We start from the raw sequence: 21,568 nt of genomic DNA, 5'->3' as shown, positions 1-21,568 counted from the left end.
TGGAGATAAGGCGACTCAGTAAGAGCTCCTGCAATCATAGATGAAGGACAGTAGGAAAAATGGGATCAGAAAAGTGGGAATAAAAAAAAAAAAATACAAGATATATATCCTCAACTGGACCGAAGAGAACTATGTGTCAACTTACTAGTGAAATTCCTAGTGAATTTGGGCCCATTTTGCATTAGTGAAAATGTTACTAGGCAATGAAATATGAGGCAATCCAGGAACATGAGTTATGGCTTACACTGGTCTTTAGGTAACATTCATTCTGTGATACTGAGTTGATACAAGTTACTGATTGAGATGACTGTATACTCTTTAGCATGACTTTTTCCAACTTGCCTCACCCTACTTTTCTAGCTTTAACAACTATAAGGACTCTAAACCCTAATCAACTTTTCTTCTTGTCCTCTCTCACCCATACTCAGCATCGCCCATGCTTGCCCAGGCTGCTTCTCTTCAATCATCTCTGACCATTTGACACCCAACAAGATCTCCAGTTTCCTTCATGACCCTTTTCCTAGTCCTCTTAGCTAGAAGAGGTTCCCTTTTCTTATCCTGCTTGCTAAGTATCCCTTATTTTGCATACATGTTTTCCCTAAAGGAATATAAGCTCCTGGAAGACTCATTTTCGTTTCTTCATCCCGGTTTCTATTAAATCAGAGACAAAGACAACCGCTTAATATTCATTAAAGATGAATTAAGTGTATTTCTCAGATCACTGATTATTTCTTAAGTCTCTTTATCGTGGCGTCCCTAAAACCTAAGTATGCTTTGATTAACAGTCAAGATGGATTGCGCTTGATAATCAGCAGTCCCCCGGCTGAAAGAGATAAGGGTTCCATTCCTTTCCTACAAATTTTTTCTATCCCCAGAGCTATATGACGTCGATAGTTTTACAAAAGCTGAAAGAAGCTCAAGAGGGGAGGAGGCTAGTCCAGCGCCAAAGGGCATATCACACAGCCCGCGAGCCGCGCCAGGCTTCGGGGACAGCTAGCTCCCCTTTTCAAAGTGAGAAGCCCCAAACCCATCGAGGGGTCCGAATGCGGAGCTCAGGCAGGAGAGGATGGCGGCTCAAGTTCGCGAGAGCGGGCCGGCATGGAGAGGAGATACAGAAAATGCAGGAACATGAGACACGCGTGTGAGGTCGAAGATCAGGACCGTCTTCAGGGTCACACTGAACATCAGGCCGCGTTGCACCATGGGATACGTTCTGCGAGTTTGCCGTACGGCTTGCTGGGAGGTGTAGTTCCATCGCTTAGTAGAGCGCAATTCACTTTGACACAGAATACGTGGGACTCTCGCCTTTCTACTACGAAATTCCCGATGACGGCCATTTTACAGCTTTTCCAGTAGTTTTCCAGCCAACTCCAGGTCAGTTTTGACCAGAAAATCCGCTCCGATAGGAAATGAGTTGTGCGCGCGCAACTGAAACTGTTCCTTAATGCGCGCTCTAGTGTTTCTCGCGGGAACGAGAACAGTTGCGTTCTTAGAGTTGCGCAGGCGCACACGCACCCCCCCTCCCCTTTTCCCGGCGAGTCGGTCTAAGACCGGCTCGCGCAGGCGCAGAGTCCCCGAGCCAAGATGGCGGCGAGGTGCTCCTCACGCTGGTTGTCGCTGGCTGTGGGGAACCCCCGGCTGCCGGCTGTAGCGGGGAAAGGGGCTCGGGCACCCTGGGAGGGCACCGTCGTGGTCTCTCTGGGTCGTCAGCTAAGCAATGCCGCCATCTCGCCTCGTTTGGGAGTCTGCGTCCCGGGGAGACTCCTGACATTGAGACCCAGCGTCAGCCTCTCAGGTGAGGGGAGGCTTCGGCGCCGGGTCTGGAGGGCCGAGGCCGCAACGTCTTTCTCCGGTCGGGACGGGTCGGGGAGCTGGGACTTGGCCTGCTTGGGGCCAGGGCCCTGCCTGGGGCAGCCGGCGGGGGGAGGGGAAGCGCGGCCCGGCCTCGTCTGAATGAGCTGGGGAGGCGGTGCCGGCTGTCAGCATGTGACAGGAATCCCAGAGCTCTTAGAGAAAGCGGGGCCCGCCCCCGCCCTCCTCCCCTCTGTATCCTGGGTGCGCCCCTGGCCCTCTCCTGGGTGGTGACCTTCCCCTCCGGGGTCGTCTCCCCCCGGAGTAGCCGCGTGGAGCTGCAGGAGGCCCCCTGGAGTCTGGTGAAAACGGCCCCTCTTCTCCAGGCAGCAGTCCGCGATGTCCTCCCTGATAACAGATAATGAGGAGATCAAATAAGATAATGTGTCTGAAGCGGGGATGAACCTCACAGTGCTTTCTAAATGCGAACTGTTGCTATTGTGACGTTAGCCCAAGAGCAATCTGCACTTAGGCATTTAAGAGAGTTTTGTGCTAATATGATTTGGATCATAGATTTAGAGCTGGAAGAAATCTTAATCTGACCCCGCTTTACATAAAGAACTGATTCCCAGAGAAGTTTGAGTACTTTGGGCACGTAGGTGTAGCAAGTGGGAAAGTCAGGATTTGAGATTGGATTGGGGTCCTTGGACTCTGACATGTTAACAAACATTTAAATGTTTGCTTTGTGCCAAGCACTGTGCTAAGAGCTGGGGGATACAAAGACAAGCAAAAAACATCCCGCTTCCAGGGGGCTCACAGTCTGATAGTATTAATTGAGTCTCTTCCGTTATGGTTTTGTGATCCATGATTTGTGTTCCATTAGTCTATAAACTCCTTTGGGGTGGGAATCTAGTCTTTGTTATTTGTTTCTAACTTTAGCCTTTAGAATGATGCCCTTTGTGGAGGCAGACAGTTAATGTTTCCTAAATTAACTCGTACACATATGTGTACACATAATATGTACCTACACATACCTATCATACATATAAAAACAGGGAACACTTATGGACATAATGGTATTGTTTTTCTTGCTTGGTATTGGATGGTTCAGTGCTGTAAAATGTAAAAGACACTTGGTTTCTGCGGTCATGAGCATCTTACATTTATATTTATATGGTGCTTCCCAATTTATAAGGGTACTTTTTATAATGTTCCTAATCTTGAAACACCATTGTGTATCTGTTTCATAGATAAGGACAGTAAAATAATGTGCCTAAACGTGCTTTGTAACTTTTTTTGCACTGTATAGCTTTTAGTCATTACTGCCCATAATTATGAGGCTAGTAAGTGGCAGTGTCACTCAATTCAAGCCTTCTAACTGTACATAGAGGACTCTGCTCTATACTAGGTATAGAGCAAAACTCTTGCCTGTGCAAGTTCACAATCTAATGGGAGAGTTAAGATAAAAGTCTTCCTCCCAAATCATGACACAGAGGACAATATAGTGTCTTCTAAATGCCAGTCACTGTTAAACACTTTACAAATATCATATTTTACTATTGAGGAAACTGAGGCAAAAAGATGAAGTGTTGCACATGGTAGCACAGGTGGTCTGAAGATGGAGTTGAACTTTTTCTACAGACTCTAAGTCCAGCTCTAAGATAAGAGGCATGAAAAATAGTTCTCTTATGGGGGAAAATGTAGTGATTTGGAGATTATGGAAAGCTTTGTAAAGGAGACCCCTCTGCATCTTTTCAGGAATTTTTGAGATATTCCTGGATTTTTGGAGAGTAGAAATGAAGAGGGAGTCTATTTAAATTATAGCCAATAGCATATACAAATGCAAGAAACAGAATGAAATCAAGATCTTAGAAGTGTAAAGATCCTTGTCTAGGCCTGGCCCCTAAAGTTATCTTTAACCTAGTTATCTTTTGTCTAGGCAAGGGAGGTCCTCATAAAAGAATCAAAAAATGATATCCACAGTACAGTGAACAAACATTGATACCCCGTAATATAGTACCTTGTATTTATAGTGTGTGCTCAATAAATGGTTTATATTTGATGACTTTTTGAGACTTATTCAATCCTCTAATTTTTTTTTTTCCAGACTTAAAAGTCACATCTTTGGATTATGACTGTGTTCATACCCTGTGCTGGGTTCTTGGATATGGAAGCTACATACAGAACTTGAATAAACAGTGTTATGGCAGGATCATGCCCACAATATGACCAAAGAAAAGTAAAGCTGGAAGGGATTGTAGGGGTTTTCTAGTGGCTTATTTTATAGATGAGGAATCTGAGACTTGAAAGGTCAGGTGACTCAATTTCATAGGATCATATCTTTTATAGAGTTGGAAGGGACTTCAGAGGCATTCTAGGTCAATTTCTTATTTTAAAGATAAGGAAACTGACACTCAGAGTATAACTACATAAATAACTTTCAAAGTCATACAGGTTCGATTTTGGATAAGATTTGAACCCAGGTCCTCCTCCTAATCCACTTCTCGGTTGTATAATGCTGCTTCCTTTATAATCCTAATTATATTAAAAGACATTGAATTGCTTAGAGGCAACATGGTATAGTGAATCGAATTGACAACTAAGACAGGAAGACCTAGATTCAAGTCTCATTTTTGAAACATTTGGCTGTGATGATCTTGGACAAGGCACTTGATCTCTAGAGCAGTGCCCTCGGTAACTCTCAAGACAAAAAACTGCAGAAGAGGTGCCAACCTGCTGCATTGGTAGAGGGGCTGGAAGTTTCCTGTATCAATGAAATAATCATATCTGTTCTTTCTCTGTCCCTCTCATTCTATACAGCTTGTATTTGAGTATAGACGCACTTGAAGTATCATATATGAAACTGACTAGCAATAAGGGACTGAAAAATGTAAAAGACACTTGGTTTCACATTTCAAAAAAATCTAGTTTCACATTTGAAATCTAATTTCAAATATATGCCAGTTATTTAAAGCATTACATAATTGCTTTTAATTTTCAAAATACATGGAAAGATAGATTTCAACATTCACCCTTGCAAAACCTTCTGTGTTCCAAGTTTTTCTTGCCCTTCCCACTCCCCTTCCTTGCACAGCAAACAATCCAATATGTGTTAAATATATGCAATTCTTCTATACATATTTGTATATTTATAATGCTGCACAAGATAAATCAGATCAAAAAGGAAAAAAATGAGAAAAAAACAACAACAAAGTAAAAATATGTTGTGATCCACATTCAGTCTTCTTTCTGAATGGAGATGGCTCTTTTCATCACAAGTTCATTGTAATTGTCTTGAATCTACCTCATTGTTGAAGAGTCATGTTCATCACAGTTGTTCATCTCATAATCTTGTTGTGTACAATGTTCTCTTGATTCTACTCACTTAATTTAGCATTACTTCTTGTAAGTCTCTCCAGGCTTTTTTGAAATCATCCTGCTGATTATTTATTTATTCCCCCCCCCCCAAAAAAAAAAAGAAAACTTATTTATTTATTTATTATAGCTTTTTATTTACATGTTATATGCATGGGTACTTTTACAGCATTGACAATTACCAAACTTTTTGTTCCAATTTTTCCCCTCTTTCCCCCCACCTCCTCCCCCAAGATGGCAGGTTGACCAATACATGTTAACTATGTTAAAGTATAAATTAAATACAATATTAGTATACAGGTCCAGTTATTTTGCTGTTCAAAAAGAATCGGACTTTGGAATAGCGTACCATTAGCCTGTGAAGGAAATCGAAAATGCAAAAACAGAGGGAGTGGAAATGCTATGTAGTGGTTCATAGTCATCTCTCAGAGTTCTTTCGCTGGGTGTAACTGTTTCAGTTCTGCTCTATTGGAGCTGATTTGGTTCATCTCATTGTTGAAGAGGGCCAGGTCCATCAGAATTGATCATTATATAGTATTGTTGTTCAAGTATATAATGATTTCCTGGTCCTATTCATTTCACTCAGCATCCTGCTGATTATTTCTTATAGAACAATAATATTCCATAACATTTATATACTGTAATTTAACCAGCCATTCCCCAACTGATGGGCATCCTCTCAATTTCCAGTTTTTTACCACAACACAAAAGATTGCTGTAAACATTTTTGCATATGTGGGTCTTTTCCTCGTTTTTATGATCTCTTTGGGATCTAATAGAGATCTAGTAGAGAGACCAAAATATTCAATAGTTTCTTCCTCTTCCACTTAGCCATGGAAGATATTATTCACTCTTAAGAAAATTAGGAAGATTATGTGCTTACCAGAATAAAGAACAATCGTCATTTTCAGGTTTTATTTAATATTAAATATAAAATACGGCTCTTTCAGAATTAAAAGTGGTTCAAGAAACAAGATGCAACTTTAAAGGCTTTTCTCTAATGAGATTCCTGATTAATACCACAGAAATGACTGTTCTATCCTCTAATGATCAAGTGAGGCATAAATTGGGATTGGATAGAGAGGTATGCTTGGCAAAGGTGTTTGCTTCTGCAGAGTTTAAATGGAAGCTATATTCTTCCTTAAATAGTGAAGGTCTCTAGATGTGCCTGGTTCAGAAATTAACCTTAACTTTTTTCTGTGTCATGGACTCTTATGAATCCTGTGGACCTTTTCTCAGAGTAATGTTTTGTTGCCTACATTTGTAATAGAAGATAATGGTTAATTCCAATGAGAGATTAATGAAAATGAAAATGAAAATTTTTTTCCTATACAAGTTAAAGGATCCTCTGAATTTTCTTCCTGGCTCCCAAAGAATATATGGATCCTAGGTTGACTCCTAACCTAATTGAATTTGGTATTTTACTAACTTGATCAAGTATCAAAATACTGTAGAATTTATTTGATGAAATCTACAACCACATTCTCTACTGATAAAGCAGGTAGATGAAGAATGCTTGTTGGTTGACCATGATAGAACCACTATCGCTTTATCTAAGAAGTGACATAACATGATATTCAGGAGATGTTTGAGTAAAGAAAGTGATCTGGTCCTGTAGGAAAAGATAGTAAATGGATACCTTAAGTGTTGTCAGTTAAGATATAGGGAAGAGGTTCCAATGAATGGAGTGGATCCCTTATGGAGGCTTAATGGACAAAAGTTGCACAAGAGTTGAAAGCAAGATTGGTTGAGATTTGCACTATTGCAAGGTAACCATTGAAGAAATCACAGCTTCATTCAAGTGTTGTAATGTGCTTTTTTTAGGCCATAGTCATATACATTTTTTTGGTACGTTTCTAATGTGCAACAAAATTGTTCATGAACTAAGTCTTGTGGTAGTCTTATTTTTTTAGGAATATGGGTGAATTAATCTTATTTGATTCAAGGGTCAGCAGATGAACTAGATCCTGAAGGCCAAATCCATCCTGCTGTCTATTTTTGTACATCCGAGAGCTAAAAATGATTTTTACATTTTTAAGTACAATAAAACTTTTATTTAAAAAATGTAAAAATATAAAAAGCCCACATGAAAGGCCATAATTTACTCATCTAAGTGGCTCCAGTGTTTGAGTCAGGTTGTTTATGATCCAAGAGGAAGTTAGTAGTCAAAGCGATCTGCTATTAGAAATCACAGTGGTGTGATTGTATAATTTTTAAAAGAAGAAAAATAGAAAAAGTAAAAAATTAAAACCAACCTTTCCTATTTGGATATGGATAAAATACCTTCCTCTGTTCACCAGTTATTTCCTCTCCTTGAGAATTTTTTGCTTTGCTGGTTTACTGCAGAGATACAACACAGAAAAATAAGTAAAAGATTTGTTGAGGAGGGAGATGAATTCATAAGATCTTGAGCAGAACTTGAAGGAAGATAGAGTTTGAGAGTGCATGCCATTCATAGGATACAAACTATGTGAGCAAGTCATTGAATAAGAGTAAAGAAAAGGGAAAAAATGTGAAATAAATCTAGAAAAGTAGTTTGAAGCCAGAGTGTTGAAGATTTTAAATGCCAAGCTGAGTGAGAAGTTTATCTTTTATGCTAGAACCTAGCTTACTAAACTGGTTCATGTCTCCATATGGAGTCTCATAACTGAATGTGAGGTTCTAGAAATTGTGATTTATTATCTGTGAATGTTTGATTTGTATACCTATTTTATATATACCTATATATCTGAAGTCATGTAAAAATTGTTGTAAGTAGGAAAAGTTTATTAAGAAGCCTTGGCTTGTAGGATATAAGGAAATTTTTTAGAAAATTTTGGAGTAGGGAAGTGACATAAATAGAACTTTACTATAGAAAAATTATTAAGCTATATGGAAGAAACTTTTAAGTTCCCAGTATATCATAATTTTGAGTTGTGAGTACTTATGAATAATATTTGATTGAACCAGACTATCTTTCTTTTGGTTGGTTGGTTGGTTCTTGAAGAGGACCAAAATGATATCACTGTGTGCTAGTCAAGTTACAGTGTGTCTACTAGGGCTGATCAGATCAATACGAGCTCTAAGTTCTCAGCCACAGGTTGGACACAAATAGTTCCTGTGAACATTTGGGGTAGATTCTCTAATTTTGCACATTTCACGTTTCTTCTGAGCTAATTCAATTCTGCTTTGCTCATAAAGCACAGTACCCTCTCTGATGAGGGCATGCCACATTGGGTGGTTCTGTGGCAGTGTCCCCCATGTCATACAATTAATTCTCAAATTCTTAAGAGAGGTCTTGAGAGTGTCCTTGCATTGCTTTTTTCTGACCATCTTGTGTGTGGCCTTCAACATTTGATACTAGTTCTGTGACCTTGGATAGGTCACTTAACCCCAATTGCCTGGGGAAAAAAGGATTGAAAGGGATTCATAGGTTATCTACTATATAACTCCATTACACTAGACCAAGTGCAAAAGAGGTGTCTAATATGCCTTTATGTATTTTTTATTAACAAGAATTCATATCTCTAGTGATGGAAAGAGTACTATACAATATTGCTTTTTGAAACAAGCCCTCTAGCTTGTATTGTTTTGTGTTATTGGTTTTAAAAAGATCAGTGCTTTTCATAGCTATATACAGGAGGAAAAAATACAATTGTTTATTAACTGGGTTTGATTCCGTCTCCCCCCCACCCCCCCCCACCCCAGGCTTAAGTGACTTGCCCAGGGTCACACAGCTAGGAAGTATTAAGTGTCTGAGGTCAAATTTGAACTCAGGTCTTCCTGACTTCAGGGCTGGTGCTCTATCCACTGCACCATCCCAGCTGCCCCTTGATTTTCTAATTATTGTCAGGCATAGAAGTCTGTCTTCTATTTATTAGAAGGGCACATACTTATCTTTAAATTAGGAAAACTTAAACTTTTTATTTTGTGGATGAGGGAAGGGAATGAGAACATCTAGTTTTAAATTAAGTAAATTTTCTTTGTGCCCTCTGCTGCTTAGATTTCTGAAACTACTGCTGCCAAACACTTGCTGCCCTCAACCTTTTAGGTTCATTAACTGGGATTTGGGTTTGGAAAAGAAGGAATTAGGAAGTTTTGTATCCATACCAGTGTATCAAATTTACCAGTTGCAATTTTGTTCTCTTGTCAGATGGAATTCTCATTACTCCCATATGACTTGCTGTTTTTGATAGAAAAAAGTACAAGCAAAAGAAAAGAAATACTGATTCCAAAAGTATGAACTTTGCATTATGTTTACCAGTTATTTTGGTGAGGGTCATCTTGCCATTTTACTTTCTCTTTTGCAAATGTCCCCATTATATTTCCTTTACTTCATTTCACTATTCCTATCCTAATTGCCTGACTTTATTTTCTGTCACCCAAAGTTGGAAATTACAGTTCAGGGTTAGAAAGGTTTTTTTTCCCCAAACTCCCAGTAATCTGTTTTTGTCATAGATTGTTTAATCTATACCATACTTCCTTTTTTCTTACTTAGAGTAGTAGGTTTTATTTGCTTTTTCCCTCAGAACTATCTGATGCAATAGTCATGAAAGAAAACCTAGAATAGTTCTCTCAGTTTTGTGTTTTGATATCTTTTTTTTTTTTTTTTTTTTACTTTTGGGAAAAGCAAAGGCTAAAACAGTCTTGTGGATGGTGCTGGAGGAACCTAATTTCCTTAGACCACTCAGCAGCTCTTCTGGAGCACAGGATATAATATAAACTAATGTAATCAAACAGTGTCTCTGGACTTTTCACTTTTACATTATTATTTTATAAAATATTTCAGTTGCCTGGAATATGTATTTTGAATGAAAGAAACTTTTTAAAATGTTAAAGACACCTTCACAAAGATTTAGCTCAACATAATGCCTTTGTGCCATCCCTGGAGTTCACTGGATTCTAGAGATATGATCATTTTTACTAATGAATGCTGGCAGCAACCTGACAAAATTGCTTGCATGGTATCAAAATCTGATAAAGACCACAGCATGGGAAAAATTTTAGATGCCAGACTGACTGAGGAGTTGTTTTATCTCAGGATATAAAGAACCACGAAATTTTAAGTAGAATTTTGCCTTAGGAAAGTTATTTTGGATAACTGTGTAGAAGAAGCTTTATTATTATAGTAACATAAGCAAAACAATTAGAGAATGATTCTAAGAAAATTGTGCTATTAGGTATTTCAAACCATCTTTCCTTATTTTCTTAGTCCTGAGAAGGGATGTGTGTGTGTGTGTGTGTGTGTGTGTGTGTGTGTGTGTGTGTGTGTGTTTTATTTTTCAGTCCTTACTGACTCTTTGTGACCCCATTTGGAGTTTTCTTGACAGAAATACTGGAGTGATTTGCCATTTCCTTCTCCAGCTCATTTTACAGAAGAGGAAACTAAGGCAAACAGTGTTAAGTGACTTGTCCAGCTAGTAGTAAATGTTTGAAATTGGATTTGAACTCAGGTCTTCTTGATTCTAGGCTTGGTGCTCTATTCACCATGTTACCCTAACTGCTGATATATGCAAATATATATGTTATATATGTGTATGTATATGGCCACATATACATGTTGAAAAGAAATAAAACTTAATGGCACAAGGTTATCATTCTGTCATATTTTTGTGTGTTTTTTCTTCATCCTTCTCTTGGCCAGATGTGGCAAAAGATTTGTAGTATTATAGATTTGTATAATTTTTATAGAAATGCTATTAAGTGAAAATGAAAACATATTAATTTTTCTTCCATCATGGCATAGGTATAAATAGATGTCTTTTGTATAGTTCATCTAAAACTTTTGTTATTTGCCTTCATGTAATATTCTGATACTAATTTTTTTTCTTTTAGGAATAAAATTTTACCCTTTAATTTGTACTGCTCCCTTTCACACAAGTTCCCCCTCAGCCAAAGATGATTATTACCAGATATTAGGAGTGCCCCGAACTGCCAGCCAGAAAGAGATCAAGAAAGCTTATTACCAGGTCTGTATGATGATTAGAGGTAGATCATTTTTGAAAGATGATTATAGAAGAGATAATATTGTTTATTCTTACTTTGACCAATAGGACATATATGATAAAATTTGTACCATCTGATGAAGTTAACTTCTTTGTTCTTCAGTGACTAGTGCTTATTACCTTAGAACAACCAAAAAAACTCAGATTTTAATAGAGGATATTTTACTAGCTCATCCATCAAATGACTGGCACTTGTTTATGAGAACAACTGCTCTCGATCAGGGTTCAACAACTTATTTAATAGAATGTCTTTTGAAGAGGATTTGAATTGTCTTTGAATTGAATTCATATAGACACAATACTTCTTCAGAATTTGCTCGTACTGTGGGAATCTTGTATTTTTTCACCTAAGCAGTAGTCTCTTCCAAAACACACTTGAATCCAGTGATGCCATCTGGTGGTGATGAATATTGCAGGCTGTTGGTGAAAATTGCAATGCATTGCAGGCTTTCTGCATTTCTAATTCTAGTCCTATAAACCACAAAATTGAGTTGATAAACAAGGGGCTCTTATAAACTTAGTTTTCTGCACCACCATTCTCTGAATCTATATGCTATGTGAAATGAAAATCAGACTTCTAAGTCTGATTTCAAAGACCTTTTAGCTACAGCAGAGCCAAGTGTATTCATGTCCTCATTTCCCCACTCTATTATCACTAAAGCTGACTTCTGTGAAGAAAGTAAAGTTGTTTTGTAATATTTTTATATTATATTGTATTTTAATTTTATTGAAGAAAAATCCACTTTTCTCCCTTCTCCTTATGTGCTCTATTTTCAATAGATATTACATATTGATCTTTTAATGTTTTCTTAGCTTGCCAAGAAATACCACCCTGACACGAATAAGGATGATCCTAAGGCTAAAGAAAAGTTCTCACAGTTAGCAGAAGCCTATGAGGTAATGTGACTGATGTATACTAATTTGTTTTCTTTGTCATTCTTGTTTTTAGTTTGTACTTACATTATTGTTTTCAAGATAGAACCAGTCTTACATATTGTATGGCCTACAATGAAAGGTTAGAGGGCCTCCCTCAATCTCTTGGTTCATCACATTTAAATTCTTTAGCAACTCTTTATTGACTATTTATATAACATTGTACTAGGCATGATGGGAAATGGAATAGTCTCTTCCTTTGAAGAACATAAGAAAAATAAAATACTTGAAATAATTGTGAATGATTTAAAAAAATTGGACTATTGGGTATTTCAAATCATCTTTATTTCTTAGTCTTAAGAATGGGCTCATTTATGGATGTAGGATTATTATATAGGGGTTTGTTTATGTGTGTGTATGTATACAGCTACATATAATATCTTCATTGAGAAGTGGTAAAATTTGGGGAAAAGTTATCTTTCCATATTTACGTGTTTTGTTCTTTATTTCCTTTTCTTGACCATATGGAGCAAAAGATTTGTATTATATTATTCTACATTTTGTAGAAATATTATTATGTGGAAATGAAAATATACTAATTTTTCTTTCTGTCATGTGTAAATAAATCTCTTTTGCATAGTTCTTCTAAAACTTGGAATTTTTCAAGGTACACTTTTACTGGGAAGCTATGGCAAAAACCTCAAAATTTTTTGAGGATAATGAGAAAGTAAGTTTAAATCTGTCCCCATTAAACATTTCAAATCAGAAGGATCTGAGTTATTTAGGTTTTGCTATATTTATTTTAGCTTAATAATACATTCTAAATATTTCTTTTGTCTTATATTTTTTGAAGCATAGTAACTCTTATTAATTTTTTCCCTTATGAGGTTTATCACTATAGTGAATTTTGGATTCTTTCATTCCTCCCCCACTTCTCTCTCCTTTTTCATTCAGGACAAAGGGAAAAATGTATTTTTCTGTCATACACCATGCATACCCCTGGATTCTAAAGTTTCCACAGTTGATACTACTTGACTATGCAGTAGTAGCTTTCTCTATAATTTTTTGACTAACTTATTGACATTGCTTCTTCATATATCTCCCTCCCCCTTCCCCAAGTCCTGGCATTTTAAACTTTACTATATTGAGGGAGGTAGGGGATATGAATCTTATATAGTGAAATATTTCACAAGATCACAAGTACCTTTCGTATCTCTCAGCTTTTCATGATTTTAAATTGTTAAAAAAAAATCTAAGTTTTCTCTATTAATTTATATTAAAGCTCTTATACTGGGTATGGTTCTTTAATGTAGATCATATTATTTTATGCACTATTATTATTATTATTATAGCTTTTTATTTACAAGATATATGCGTGGGTAATTTTTCAGCATTGACAATTGCAAAACCTTTTGTTCCAATTTTTCCTCTCCTTCCCCCTCCTCTCTCCCCCCAATGGCAGTTTGATCAATACATGTTAAATATGTTAAAGTATATGTTAAATACAATCTACATATATATGTCCATACAGTTATTTTGCTGTACAAAAAGAATCAGACTTTGAAATTACCCTCTGTCTTTGCCCTTTTTTTGGGGGGGGGGGATTCACATGTTTAATTACTGTTTAATTAAGGTTAGGGTTTAGGGTTGGGGTTGAGGTTAGGATTAGGGTATTAATTTACTGGTAAAATTATTTTTAGCCTGTAGCTATCTCTACTATTTTATCATTTGCCTTTCAGATTTTTCTCCAAGAACTTGTATTCTTTCTTTTTTCCTGTCTCGAACCTTTGACCTGTTTTTTCTAGAAGCTTTCTCCTGCTCACCTTTTATATCTGTCAGACTTTAGGTCTCTCCCAGTCAGTGTCTAGCTCGGTCTAAGCGGAAATGTTTTTTTGATTTGAATGGAATCCTAGATCTAAATGTCTCTTTCTCTTTTTCCTCTCCTTAACCATTCTCAAGGGGTCTAAATTTCACCTCGTATAGTGGAAAGAACATGAAAGAGTCAAGATACCTGGTTTTGGATAAGTTATTGTGTGACCTTGACCAAATAATTAATTCTCTTGAACATTTAAATTTTTTCAGCTATAAAATGTAGGGGTAGGAATGATAACTTCTACGTTATCATTCTGAAAGATAACTTTCAGCTCTAATTCAATGATCTTGTCTTTTGTCCTAAATTTATCTCCCCTCTCTATTTTCTTAAAAATATTTTTTAGGGTTTGTTTTTTTAAAATAATTCTGCCAATTACATCACTTGTCCCAATCTGCTAAACTGAGAATTCTTTCCTCGCAACACGGATTAAAAAAAACAAAACTCAATTAAGCAATACTATAGCAAAATGTTTGATAGTATAGGAAATATCCAAAGTAATGAAGGGATGGAGAAGTTTAGTATTTGTAAATATTTTACAATCATTTTTATTTTGTTTTTCTTAAATACTTGCACCTGCTTTGTTTCTAAGTTTTTTTACTATCACAAAAAGTTAAGCAGCTGATTCTACATTTCTTCCTTTGTTATTGCAGGGGAAAGGAGAATAAGGAAGAAGTATTATGTAGTAATGGAATCTTTAGAAGAAAGACTTTGGACTTATCAGTTACTCTTTTAATATAATTATAATTTGCTTCACAGATTGGTTAGATCAATTTATATATAGCTTCACCTATAATGTGTGCCTGTCTTCCCACAACCAATTTACAACATTGACTATTTCATTTTTTGTTATCTTTACTAGTTTGCTTGGTGTAAGACTAAATTTCATCTTTAATTTGCATTTTATTTTTTTAGTGATTTGGACCAACTTTTATGGCCATTAATAATTTACAACTCATTTTGAGAACTGTTTATATCTTTGATCATTTATACTGTGGGGGATTATCTCTTCCTCTTACGTGTTTGTGTAATTTGTATAATTTGTGTATCTTTGCTCTTAGATCCTTATCATAGACATTTGAGCCAAAGATTTTTCTTAAATCTATAGTTTATTTGTTGCCTTGACTTTGTTCAGATGAAAGCTTTTAATCAGAATTATCTTATGTGAAGCTGTATTTTAAAGTAGATTACCAAAAGGCACAATTCTTACTGTGCATGTAATTTTGTCATCATCTCTTTAGTGGAAAGATCTAAGTAGGTAAAAGTTACAATGTATCTTTTTATTAGACAAGGTTGAGTGAGTAAAGGGGGGTAGTATTGGCAGCAACAAAAAGTCAGGGCTTGCTAATATTCCTATTTAGGGATCCATAATAAATATTCACTTGCTTAAAACAGCTCTTACTAATTTCCATATGCATTTTACTCTTTTATCTCATATTTTGTCCACCTTTAAAAAATATTATCAGTTTTTCTTTTAATTTTATCTCGTAGCTCTCCCCCAGTAGAAAAAAAAGGAGAAAGATTCCTGTTACTATGCATAACAAATACACATAGACAACAAACAAATGCTTGTGTTGGTCATGTCTTAAAATAGTCTCATTTTAAATATTTAGTTAGTAACTAAAGACTATCATTAGTCTTTTGGAATCATCATAATCATCAGAATTCTTAAGTCTTTGAAATTTGGTCTTTTTTTTTGTAACAGTATTAGAATGTAAATTGTTCTCTTTAGTTCTTCTGTCAGTTCATTCTACGTTAGTTCATTTTAAAACTTTTTTTTTTAAATTTTAAATTCTAGCAGAGTCTCTACTGGGCCTGTATTCCAAAGAGATAATAAAAAAGGGAAAAGGACCCACCTATGCAAAAATGTTTGTAGCAGCCCTTTTAGTAGTGGCTAGAAACTGGAAACTGAATGGATGCCCATCAGTTGGAGAATGGCTGAATGAGTTATGGTATATGAATGTTAAGAAATATTGTTGTTCTATAAAGAAATGTCCAGCAGGATGATTTCATAGAGGCCTGGAAAGACTTAAATGAACTGATACTAAGTGAAGTAAGTAGAACCCAGAGAACATTGAGCAGCAGCAAGATTATGAGATGATCAATTCTGATGAATGTTACTTTTTTCAACAGTGAGGTAATTCAGACCAATTCCAATAGTCTTATGATGAAGAGAACCATCTGCACCTAAAGAGAGGACTGTGGGAACTGAGAGTGGGTCACAACATAGTATTTTCATTTTTTTGGTGTTGTTTGCTTGCATTTTGTTTTCTCATTTTTTTACTTTTTGATCTGATTTTTCTTGTGCAGCATGATAATTGTAGAAATATGTTTAGAAGAATTACACATGTTTAACATATATTGGATTACTTGCTGTCTAGGAAAGGGAATGGGAAGAGGGAAAAAAATTTGGAACACAAGGTTTTGGAAGGGTGACTGTTGAAAATAAAAAAGCTTTAATAAAAAATTTTTTTTAAGTCTTTCTGTAGGCCATCTGTCACTCAACAAGGAGTAAAGAGATAAATGCTTATTATAATATGAAGTCATACAAAACATGTTAACATGAACCAGATTGTTCATTTTTATTTTTCTTGCTTTTTCTTTCACAAATATACTTCAGTCTATACTCAGAGTTTATCAGTTTTCTCTCTGGGAGACAGCATATTTCATCATAAGTCCTTTGAAGTTGTCATGGGTCATTGTAGTTATCAAAGTTGCTAAGTCTTTCACATTATAATACTGCTATTATTATATGTGATGTTTTCCTAGTTCTACTCACTTCACTTTGCATCAGCTAATTTAGGTCTTTCCAGTTTTTGTGAAATCATCCCCTAAGTCCTTTTTTTAGAGTACAATAATATTCCTTCACAGTCATATATCACAACTTGTTCAGCCATAAATATTTGTGTGTGTGTGTGTGCATATATATATATGGTTCATTCATATCTTCCCAGGTTTCTTAACAGTCTCATCATTTTTTAGTATTCCATTATATTTAATATACCATAATTTGTTCAGCTATTCCTCAATTGAAAGGCATGCTGCAGAATGACTAAATTTTTCCTATAGTGGACTGTTAACTAAAATTCTGTATTTTCAGAGAATTTCATTGTCATTAATCCAGAATGAAATTAATTTGTTATTAAATTGTTCTTTGTCTAATAGGTGTTAAGTGATGAAATGAAACGAAAGCAGTATGATACTTATGGTTCAGCTGGCTTTGACTCTGGAACAGGAAGTTCCAGTCAGAGTTATTGGCGAGGTGGCCCTACTGTTGACCCAGAGGAACTCTTTAGGAAGATCTTTGGGGAGTTTTCAGGATCTTCATTTGGAGATTTCCAAAGTGTATTTGATCAGCCTCAGGAGGTAAGGATTGCAAGTAGAAATTGCTGTATCATGAGAATATTTACCTCTAGGATTATATAAAAATGTAGAAATTATATGAATTATCTCCCATTTAAATTTGAAAAGATTAGAATAAGTGGTAGCAGGAAGGAGTAGGACCACACTACTCCATCTTGTGACTCAGTTCTAGATCTAGCTTAGTTCCCTTTTTATTCAGTTTTGGATCTAGTCCAATTCTGTCCTGTAAAAAAACTTTATTCAATTGTGATAATTGAAAGAAATCTTTATTCTCTTCTTTGAACCTAATCCTATATGGCTGAGAAGTTGGACCACGTTTGTTTATTGTTTAGAGACCCTTAACTAAGGATTTAGGTTATGCTGACCAGAAACCCAATCAAATCTAAAAATTAATACAAGGAGTTTTCCTCCCAGTTGTACATCTCAGATAATTCATATAACTGGTCCCATATTATTCATTTACTTATGGTTTCCATGTCCTTTTGGTTGTATATAGACATTTGAGGGGAGTGGAACACTTATTTTTCTGATTTCAGGGAATTTCACTTGTTCATTCTCCCCCTCCCAACTTGAAAATCCCTAATATTTCTTCTAACTAGAAATCTGATTACCTAATTTTGCATCCTGGTCAGTGGTTTTATTCTAATTAGTTGGTCTTATCAAATTAATTGTTTTTAATGTATAAAATTCTGTCTCTTTTTGGGGTTCAGGGCCAAAGCTGAGGTATTCTAATCATGGTTTGTTCAGCAATTTGTATGCATTATTTAATATTTAATAATTCTATTTATGTAGAAGGTTGAACTTCTGAATGAAAATAATTAATGATCACAAACCATTTCACCTTTTTTCTTGTGTTTGTCTCAAGAAATATTAGTGAAAGTTGGAGAAAAGACAATCTTGTAAATTTGTTATGAATCAACTTAATTCAACAGTGTATAAATGCCATATATTATGTAAGTCTTTAGAAGTGCTATTTGACTGAAATTTAAATGACTTGGTATTCAGATTTACTCCTTAGCATTCTTGCTTTAATTTTGATGGCAAAACATTGTCTATGAAGAAAGATTAAATAATTTATTGCCTCTCTCTAGTACATCATGGAATTGACATTCATTCAAGCTGCAAAGGGAGTTAACAAAGAATTTACTGTGAATATTAATGACTCGTGTGAGCGATGTGATGGCAAAGGAAATGAACCTGGCACCAAAGTTCAGCAGTGCCATTACTGCAGTGGCACAGGAATGGTAAGAACTAATATACAAGATCAGACAGGTCTTGGATTTTGTGGAATTTTCTTTAAGCATTCTTATATTGTCTTGATATCCTAGAACTAGAAGGTAAAATAGAAATTGAAAGAGTCCACTGATTATATCCTGAAAGAGATCCCAAAATGAAAACTCCTAGAAATATTATAACCATATGCCAGAGCTCCCAGGTCAAAGAGAAAATACTGCAAGCCATTAGAGCAATTCAGGTATTGTGAGCCATAGTTAGAGTAGTACAAGATTTAGCAATTTCTTCATTAAAGTATTACAGATCTTAAGAATGTGATATTCTGGGGAACAAAGGAGTTAGTCTAATAGCTATTAAATAATAAAAAAAAAAAAAAAAAAAAAAAAAGAATCACCTAGCTGTCAAAATAGTATAATTCTACAAGGGAAAACAATAGATCTTTAATAAAATAGAGGACTTTCAAGCATTGCTGACGAAAACACTAGAGCCGAATAAAAAGTGTGATTTTCAAATATAAGACTTAAGAAAAACATAAAAGAAAAACAGGAATGAGAAATCAAAAAGGATTCAATAAGGTCAAACTGTTTATATTCCTTCATGGGAAAGTGATACATTATTGTGGGTAGGGTTTACATGGAGAGTAGAGATGTGAGTTGACTATGACAAAATAATCTTCACCCTCCTCCCCCCACCCCCCACCCCCCAAATTTAGAGGGTCAGAAAAAGGGATAACATACATGCTCAGCTGAGTATAGAAATCTATTATACCCTATAGGGAAGAAGGTTGTTGATAGAAGGGTAGATTGGGGGCAGTAGTGGTCAAAAGCAGAACTTTTTTTTTTTTTTTTTGGGTATATAACTTTATATTGACAGAGCCCATGCCTGGGTAATTTTTTTTATAACATTATCCCTTGCACTCACTTTTTCTGACTTTTCCCCTCCCTCCCTTCACCCCCTCCCTCAGATGTCAATCAGTCCTGTACAAGTTAAATATGTCACAGTGTATCCTAGATACAATATATGTGTGCAGAACCGAACAGTTTTCTTGTTGCACAGGAAGAATTGGATTCAGAAAGTAAAAATAACCTGGGAAGAAAAACAAAAATGCAAGCAGTTTACTACATTCATTTCCCAGTGTTCTTTCTTTGGGTGTAGCTACTTCTGTTCATCCTTGATCAATTGAAACTGAGTTAGATCTCTTTGTCAAAGAAATCCACTTCCATCAGGATACATCCTCATACAGGATCATTGTTGAAGTGTATAATGATCTCCTGGTTCTGCTCATTTCACTTAGCATCAGTTCATGTAAGTCTCTCCAAGCCTCTCTATATTCATCCTGCTGGTCATTTCTTACAGAACAATAATATTCCATAACATTCATATACCACAATATACCCAACCATTCTCTAATTGATGGGCATCCATTCATTTTCCAGCTTCTAGCCACTACAAACAGGGTTGCCACAAAAATTTTGGCCCATATAGGTCCTTTTCCTTCTTTAGTATCTCTTTGGGGTATAAGCCCAGTAGAAAAACTCCTGGATCAAAGGTTATGCAGTTTGATAAATTTTTGAGCATAGTTCCAAATTGCTCTCCAGAATGACTGGATGTATTCACAGTTCCACCAACAATGTATCAGTGTCCCAAAAGCAGAACATTTTTGAGGAGAGATAGGATAAAAAGCAGGATAGAAGAAAATGCACAGTAATTATAATTGTGAATGTGAGTGGGCTGAACTCATCCATAAAATAGAAGCTAAAAGGTACAATAGACAATGAAGTGATTTTGATACCAAATATATATGTACCAAATGGTATAGCATCCAAATTCTTATAGGAAAAGTTAAATGAGTTATAGGAGAAAATAGACAATAAAATTATACTCAGTTTTCCCTTCGCAAAGCTGGATAAATCTAACTAAAAAATAAAGAATGAAGTTAAGGAACTGAATAAAATTTTTTTTTAAAGTTACATATGATGGACCTCTGGAGAATTGAATGGGAATAAAAGGAATATACTTTTTCTTAACTGTATGTATACCCAAACTGGTCTTCTGTTAGGGCACAAAACTCAACTAAATGCAGAAAAAAAGCAGATACACTAAATGTATCTTTATAGATTATAATGCAGTATAAATAACATTCAATAAAGGGCTGTGAAATCAGAGATTGAAAATTAATTAGAAACTAAATAATCCTAAAGAATGGGTCAAAGAACAAATCATAGAAACAATTTTATTAAGGAGAATAGTAAAAATGAGACAGCATACCAGTATTTTTGGCATGTAGCCACTTAGGGGGAAATTTAAATCTCTAAACACATCAGTAAAATACAGAAAAAAGAAATTGATGAATTGGATGTGCAACTAAAAAATCTAGGAAGAACATTAAAAATCCCAATTTAAATTCCAAATTGGAAATCTTAAAAATTAAAGGAAAGATTAATAAAATTGAAAGTAAGAAAACTATTGAATTAATAAAATTAAGAACTGATTTTATGGGAGAAAAACAATAAAATACATAACTTATTGGTTAGTTCAATTAAAAAAAACAAAACTAAAATATTAGTATCAAAAGTGAAAAGTGAATTCATCACTAGTAAATATGAAATTAAAAGTTATTAGGAGCTTTTTTACCTTGTATATGCTAATCTGATGAAGTGAAATAAGTGTACATTTACAAAAAAAAAAAAAGTTGTCCAGATAATAGAAATAGAATGCTTAAGTAATCCTATTTTTGAAAAAGAAATCGAACAAGCCATTAATGAACTTGTTACAAAAGAATCCCTAGACCCATATGGATTCACAAGTGAATTTTACCAAATATTAAAAAAACAAAAACAATTCATTTATTGCTATATAAACTATTTGGAAAAATGGGCAAGAAAGAAATTCTACCAAATTACTTTTATGACACAAATATGGTGCTGATACCTAAACCAGGAAGAGCAAAAACAGAAAAAGAAAAACAAACTATAGAAAAATTTCCCTAGTGGAAACTGATGTAAATTTTTCCCCAAATTTTTAAAATAAATTTTATTTTATTTATTTTTTTTAATAGTTTTTTATTTACAAGTTATAT

At 35.2% G+C, this 21,568-nt stretch overlaps 1 protein-coding gene across 2 annotated transcripts in view; it reads left to right on the top strand.

Annotated features, from left to right (window-relative positions):
• Positions 1-1,531: 1,531 nt before the first annotated feature.
• The window catches only part of DNAJA3 (DnaJ heat shock protein family (Hsp40) member A3), a 39,073-nt gene continuing 19,036 nt past the window's right edge, over positions 1,532-21,568 (top strand). For both annotated transcript variants that reach the window (XM_031945600.1, XM_023497720.2), the window contains exons 1-5: positions 1,532-1,795; positions 10,981-11,114; positions 11,964-12,047; positions 17,059-17,259; positions 18,348-18,500. In XM_031945600.1, the coding sequence (XP_031801460.1) occupies positions 1,585-1,795; positions 10,981-11,114; positions 11,964-12,047; positions 17,059-17,259; positions 18,348-18,500 (783 nt within the window). In that variant the 5' untranslated portion in view covers positions 1,532-1,584. The remainder of the gene's footprint in view (positions 1,796-10,980; positions 11,115-11,963; positions 12,048-17,058; positions 17,260-18,347; positions 18,501-21,568) is intronic.

The sequence above is a fragment of the Sarcophilus harrisii genome, chromosome 1, assembly GCF_902635505.1.
Source record: "Sarcophilus harrisii chromosome 1, mSarHar1.11, whole genome shotgun sequence".
Taxonomy (NCBI): domain Eukaryota; kingdom Metazoa; phylum Chordata; class Mammalia; order Dasyuromorphia; family Dasyuridae; genus Sarcophilus; species Sarcophilus harrisii.
This window is presented reverse-complemented; position numbering and strand designations above follow the sequence as displayed.